The 6,730-nt window shown below is 37.9% G+C and overlaps 1 protein-coding gene and 1 long non-coding RNA gene across 3 annotated transcripts; both read right to left on the bottom strand.

Annotated features, from left to right (window-relative positions):
- Positions 1–1,839: 1,839 nt before the first annotated feature.
- LOC127162456 (uncharacterized) lies at positions 1,840–3,212 on the bottom strand. Its single transcript, XR_007827356.1, has 2 exons — positions 2,524–3,212; positions 1,840–2,088 (listed from the first exon to the last, which is right to left on the bottom strand). It is a non-coding gene; the product is annotated as an uncharacterized LOC127162456 (long non-coding RNA).
- Positions 3,213–3,704: 492 nt separating this feature from the next.
- On the bottom strand, positions 3,705–5,219 carry LOC127162244 (G2/M phase-specific E3 ubiquitin-protein ligase-like). 2 transcript variants are annotated; one of them, XR_007827290.1, is made up of 4 exons: positions 4,918–5,219; positions 4,660–4,766; positions 4,432–4,555; positions 3,705–4,208 (listed from the first exon to the last, which is right to left on the bottom strand). XR_007827290.1 is itself a non-coding variant. In XM_051105015.1 (3 exons), exons 1-3 carry the CDS (start codon positions 4,732–4,734, stop codon positions 3,973–3,975), a joined length of 435 nt encoding a protein of 144 aa, XP_050960972.1. In that variant the 5' UTR covers positions 4,735–5,219; the 3' UTR covers positions 3,705–3,972. The 2 variants fall into 2 exon arrangements, 1 of the variants encoding a protein (XP_050960972.1); XM_051105015.1 differs by having other exon boundaries at positions 4,660–5,219.
- Between the last annotated feature and the right edge of the window lie 1,511 nt (positions 5,220–6,730).

Raw genomic sequence — 6,730 nt, 5'->3', positions numbered from 1 at the left:
CTGAACATGGACTGTGGCCGAGGGATGTTTTGCCTGTTTTGTGGCAAACACATGAGCAGCTTAACGCGGTTTTGCGTTACGTGTGGTCAGTGTTTGGAGTTTCTAAAGGATGCGGACCAGACGGAAACACCAGACATACTGCATCAATGTGTTCAATATTTTAACGAGGGCCACTCGTACGCTGTAATCGTGGACATGATGTCAAGTCTACACGGTGTAAACATCTGCTTGAGGACTCTTAAAAGTAAACTGAACAAAGACGGGTTCTAGCGCAGAAAGGATTATTCCTCTCCAAACTGTGTGAGTAATGCCATCAGATTGGAACTTCGTGGACCTGGACAACTATTTGGCTAACACACGATGTGGCAGGTACTTAAACGTACAAATTTCAAGTGAAGAGTGATGATGTGATGAATTTGCACCGGGAGCTTAATCCTTCCTTGAGAGCAGAACATGCAGAAGGTTTACAAGAAGAACCTACCATTCACTGGGACCTAACTATATGTGGCACGCAGATGGTTATGATAAACTTAAGCCATTCGGTTTAGCCATATCGGGATGCATAGATGGATTTTCACGTAAAGTACTGTGGCTTGAATGTGGACCAACAAATAATAACCCAATAGTGATTGCTCACTATTTCATGTTATGTGTGCGAAACCTCGGTGTCATCCCCATGAGACTGAGGACTGATTGCGGCACTGAGAACGGGATAATGGCTGCAATTCAATGTACGCTACGCCTCCATCACAGTGACTACTACTCTGGCGCATCCAGCCACATGTACGGCTCATCTATAAATAACCAGCGTATTGAGTCCTGGTGGTCTATATTTAGAAAGGGAAGGTGAGTGGTCTTCATAAAGGGTCATTGCATTTTTTGGTCATTACATTTTCTTCTCAGGAACGAGTAATGAAAAACAAAAAAACGAGCACAATAAATTTCAGTACAGTACAAAATGTAAAACAAATACAGCCCTCCAGGAAAAGTAGTTGTTCCTAAAAGAAAATCGAATAATGACCAAAAGATGCAGACCATACATTTCATTACGACTAACCATTGATTTTACATTTACATTTACATGTATTCATTTAGCAGACGCTTTTATCCAAAGCGACTTACAGGTGGGGAATACATCAAGCGATTTGTCCTAAAGAAGCAAAACGACCTACGAAGTGCTCAAATTACCATATAACAGGCATTGTTCAAATAAGTACAAGCTAGAAAGGGAAAAAGAGTAGAAAAATGTGTTTTTTTTGTTTTTTTTTTTGTTTTTTTTTTAAAAGTCAAGTAGTGTTGAAAGAGATGGGTTTTCAGCAGCCGCTTGAAAGTTGTTAGGGAGTTGGCATTCTGGATAGTGGGAAGATCATTCTACCAGCCAGGAACGGTGTAAGAGATCACTGGCGGATCTCAGAGTTCTGGAGGGAGTGTAGATTTTATTATTCAAACATATGTGTATATGCTTATAAATATATCTTCAATTTGTATCAATTTCTATAGGTCTCAGTTCTGGATGGAGTTATTTGCAGACCTTAGAGAAGCTGGATACTTCAACGGGAGGCATGAGCATCAGTGCCTATTGAGATATTGCTTTGGTGATGTTATTCAGAAGGACTTGGATGAGTGTGTGAGACTGTGGAACAGTCACAGGATTCGCCATTCCAGAACCGCAGCATGTCCAGGAGGTAGGGATGGGCGATATGGCCTAAAATCCATATTGCGATATACATTGCAGCCTCTTGCGATAACGATATATATTGCGATATATAAATTATAATAGAACCATTTCAGAACAGGTTTTTTTTTTTTTTTTTTTAAGAAATAAAGAAACGTTGCATGTCGTTTTGAGAACATTTATTGTGCAAAAGCAAAACTGTAATTAAACAACACAATGTTGCAGATAAATAAACTAAATGTAGTGCCTTTTAGAAAGTTTCTGTGATGTGATGAGCCGATGAAAGGGAAGATGGTGCTCTGCCTGGGCTTTCTTCAACTCCTTTCTTCTTTTCCAAGAGTATGAAAAGGCACTCACAATTTTCTTGCATACGCCAACAGCACGGTCAATTCGGGGGTCTTTCACACTTTTTTCTGTTGACAAATTTGTAAGATATTAGTTAATTTCATCTATAATCTCTCTCTCTCCCCACACACACTGAACAACTATCATTACAACTACTGAAATGCTTGATTAAGATTGAATGAACATCACTTAACACAAAATGCAACATTAAAATAGCATTGGGTATACAACTGATCAGAGGCAAATTCTACATCTCTAAACGCAAATGCAACATTACTGTGCAGTAATATAGGCAAATATTACAGTATAATGTTAAAATATAATTCTGCACTATTATATGAATATTATATGAATTATTTTTGATATATATATATATATATATATATATATATATATATCAAAAATAATTCATATAATATTCATATATTACCAAGTGGGTTTATATATATAAATATTTATTAAAATATTAAGATTATGCATATGCACAAAATGTTTTAACCTACCGATGGCGAGGTGCAGCCTGTGTCCAAAACACTGCAGCCTGGTCCAATCATTCAGAGACGCTGCCTTGACCACGTTCGTTCCGTTATCAGTAGTAATGCAAACTTGGCGTTCTTCTTTAAAAACCCCATGACTCAAGCGCTTCCTTGAGTCCTTGTGCGATCTCCTCGGCCGTTTGTTCAGCGAGGAAGTACGACGTCTGCAAACACCGGCTGCCAAGGTTCCAATACGAGATACGGCTCGACCACAGGTCCGTTGTAGTAGCAAAGTATTTCAAGTCACACAGCTCTTTTTCAACATTTTCGCGGAGCTCGGCATACAATTTTGGCATCTCTGTTTCTGTGAAGTATTTGCGGCTTGGCACAAATACAAAATACTCCAAATGTTTAGTTTTGAGGTGGTAGAACAGATTAGTCGTGTTACCTCTCTTAGCTGGAACGTATGCCCCACACATTCTACAGAGTATATTTTGCTGCTGCTCGTCGGACGGCTTAAAGCCAAACCACGTCCAAATAACAGATGTTGCACCAGTCTTTTTCACGAGCTCCTCTGTTTCGCTGACGTTTTCAGCCATGTTTATTTAAGATGATGCGTTGCAGCCGGCTGCAGCTCGTTGCTCTAATTTTCGCGGGTAGATTGCGTCATCAAACATGCATTATCGCGATAATGCAATAGAATTAGAATCTCTATCGTAGGCCAATTTTGTATCGTTTATATCGCCCATTACTACCAGGAGGAGTGCCCAATGAACTCTACTACTTACCACACAGGTGATACATTGGTAATACACAGATAAAGTATTATTCTAACATTTTAGCTTAAATGAAAAAAAATGCTTATGTTTTCTATTTAACATAGGTTTGGCTCCAGAGACTGCGGATTTCAAATTGAACAGGCTGAACTGGATGCCCTTCCTGAGGCTAGCCTGTCAGTGACTCCTTGTGGGGACCCAAACATGCAGGAGTACTTGGACTTTTCTATGGAACACACTCAGTTACAGAAGCCAGAGAACTGGGAGTCTGCATCAGAACTGTACATGAAACTAAAAGAAATGGCTCAGCTATGAAATGGTCAAAAAGGGAGGGGTTTTGTAGTGGTGGAATACCGTTGTCTGTCTGAACACAATTTTTATGAATCTGTCACCTACAGGTTAATTGTTTTTAAGTGTGAAGTAAATTAATCAAAATTAGTAATAAGTATTTATTAATTTTTTTGTAGTATATAAAACAAAACTTCTTGAACTACTTGTTTCTTTATCTAAAACAGCGATTCACAAAGGGATCCCAGTTTGAGAGTCACAAATCTAAAACATTTTCAAAATGTTGACGGTGAGAAAATTATGCTCACATACTGTTACATTATAAAAACAATTTTGGCAACTGCACTTTAAAGTGAACCTTTAACAACAACATTTTCAGAGTCTTAACTCTAGGGGTCATCCATCATTTAGCTTAAAAACAGCCAAATCCTGGACTATTTTGAATTCCAAAGTCCATTTGTGACTTAAACAAAATGTATGAGTCTAGGAGTGGTAATTTCAAGGAGTTTGTACATGTATTTGCCATTGGGAACGCAGAGTTGTCCAGGAACTGTATTTTTGGCGGTGGTTCCAAGCCAGATGGTGGAAGTGAAGACAGCCTAGTAGCAAACATCAAAACACCTTCCACAGACACAGCAGCCTGGCTTTCTGCAAAGAAAAACAATTCAGATACATAATTAGGGGTTTAAGCTCGAAGAGTTTTGGTCTTTTTTTCCTTCTGATTTAGGTGGTTACGTTATTGCTAAATAAAACACTGTCTTTTGATGCTTATGTACTTAAAGGCCAGAAATGCTTGAACCCTGATAAATGTGAAATTTAACTGCCATGTGTTTTCTTAACTAGTTATAAAAAAACAAATAAACTAACAAACCTTCACAATCAAGGAGATAGTCTGCCCAGTAGCCCATGGTTTGACTTTCTTTAAGTCTTCGATATCTCCCCGAAGGACTGAGGTCAGGTTTGAAGAGTATCTCAAGGTCAAAAGCAGTAAGTTGCTTTTCAGAGTGGCATACATAGGTAAAATAAATATACACATACAAACAAATACATATATATATAGAGCATTGCAAAATTGTATAGGACGGTCAGTACAACTAACCTGGACGTGTTTTCTTTCTTTAGGCCCATAGTTAAAAGATTGCCGTTCTTTTGACTTCGAGCTTCTGTACTCCATGAACTGTTTGTACGATGGGCATGGTTGTTCTGCTGAAATGGACGAGTTCCGTTTCAAAACAGAAAGTTATAAGCTGCTCAAAAAAATCATTATTAGCATTACTAATTTTTATTCACATGGCCTCAGATAGCTAGCGTTTAGCTACACTAAAAAAATAAAATAAAAAAATAAAAAATAACTTACTTTGCTTAGCACTGTCCGGCTGTCAAGACGTCCTCTGTGTTTCCGTCTGGTCCGCGTCCTTTAGAAACTCCAAACACCGACCATACGTAAAGCAAAACCGCGTTAAGCTGCTCATGTGTTTGCCACAAAACGGGCAAAACATCCCTCGGCCGCAGTCCATGTTCAGTCACCATAAACTTTATTTACGCCATTTAGTCCACAACACGAGTTTACCGCGCTCACCACCAACAACAACACCTTTCACCGCGTCAGTTCCGGTGGTACATTCCCTTTTCGTAAAGAATCTGTCATTGTAAATTTGTTTCGGGACTGGTAAAAGTGTTTTGCGTCTTGTTAATTTTTTTTTTTTTTCTAAAATGTAGATTTGTTTCGTCCTTGGTAAAATCGTTTTTCCCATGTAATTGTGTTTTATGACAGGTAAAAAAATGTTTTCCACAATGTAAATTTGTCTCGAGCTTCCTAAAAGTGTTTCACACTTATGTAATGTTGTTTTGCACTTCCCGGTGTTATGGTTTAACTGGTGACCTTGTTATCTGGTGACCGTGTTATCTGGTGACCAACTTCCTGGTTCAGGTCCTCCGCACCAGATGTGATGGAACGACAGTGGCAGATTCGCCGATTCACGTTAAGTGCAGCACTTGCAGCTTTTCGACTACAGAAAAGGCTATTATATTTATATACTGTTATAATCGAATAAAATACCACCTATTGAACCCAAACAACAAATTAACACGTTTATAAAGTTACATTTCTAAGTGGCGTTTCAAGTAGATCTTTAACGTTATATGTCATTCACTACAATCAAGAAATCAAATCACAAGTCTCCGAAGTATTTCTACGAGAAAAACAACGTGGACATAACGTCAAGTTTTTATATTAATTAAAGGAGACATCAGCTAGTCTCTGAAGAAAATGTACCATGTTTTTACTATAGTAAATAAAGTTTAACGATGGCGTTTGTAAATAAACCACAGTAACCACAAATTTACAGTTGTCTGAGACTCCGTTGAAGGTACTTTAACATCATAAACCATAAAATGTAATATACTTTTGCTTTAATATTAGTTTTCACAACGTGTAAACACAGGTCACAAGTTAACACGGGCACATTTTCTTGATTCAGCCCGTTGCATAATGTGACGCCGAGAGTAAAATCCTACTTGAATCTCGAAATCCGCAGCTGAACCTGCATAATTCGACAGCTCAACGCGTTCGTTAATGTCGTCTCACAATACGACTGTATTTTGTGCTTGTTCGAAACCCGTGCCAAACAAGCACGGGTTTCTTTTTTTTTTTTTTTTCGCCGCCACGGGCCATCATACCAATAATTTGTAATCTTTACAAGAATACCAAAATCATGTAATGAGCAAGTGTGCGTTTATTAGACAGCTTAATATCAGGTTAGTTTGTGCTTTCAGAATCGGCGAATCTGCCACTGTCGTTCCATCACATCTGGTGTGGAGGACCTGAACCAGGAAGTTGGTCACCAGATAACACGGTCACCAGTTAAACCGTAACACCGGCCACTGTTTTCTAAGTTTTCTGTAACTTAAAAAAAAAAGGCTATATGTTTACAATAATAGCCTATTTTAGTTAAAAATGTAAGTACCATTGCTTTTTAAAAAAATATATTGACTGACGTTTCATAGATGTTTAGTTGTTACGCTTTCAAATTTCTTGCCAATTGTCATGTAGGTAATTTCACAGTATTTTCAACTCCTAAATTACTACACTACTCCCTTTACTTAGGCCGATTTATTTATTTTATTTTATTATTTATTTAATCATTTATTTGTTGTTTGACATTAAAATT

The sequence above is a fragment of the Labeo rohita genome, chromosome 3, assembly GCF_022985175.1.
Source record: "Labeo rohita strain BAU-BD-2019 chromosome 3, IGBB_LRoh.1.0, whole genome shotgun sequence".
Classification (NCBI taxonomy): Eukaryota; Metazoa; Chordata; class Actinopteri; order Cypriniformes; family Cyprinidae; genus Labeo; species Labeo rohita.
This window is presented reverse-complemented; position numbering and strand designations above follow the sequence as displayed.

Bases quoted from the DNA above. Each gene is read 5' to 3' on its own strand.
- LOC127162244 (XM_051105015.1), bottom strand. From the start codon at position 4,734: ATGGAGTACAGAAGCTCGAAGTCAAAAGAACGGCAATCTTTTAACTAT. The intron at 4,556-4,659 runs GTTAGTTGTACT...CACTCTGAAAAG, and splicing joins AAGAAAGAAAACACGTCCAG to CAACTTACTGCTTTTGACCT. The intron at 4,209-4,431 runs GTTTGTTAGTTT...TTTTCTTTGCAG, and splicing joins CTATCTCCTTGATTGTGAAG to AAAGCCAGGCTGCTGTGTCT.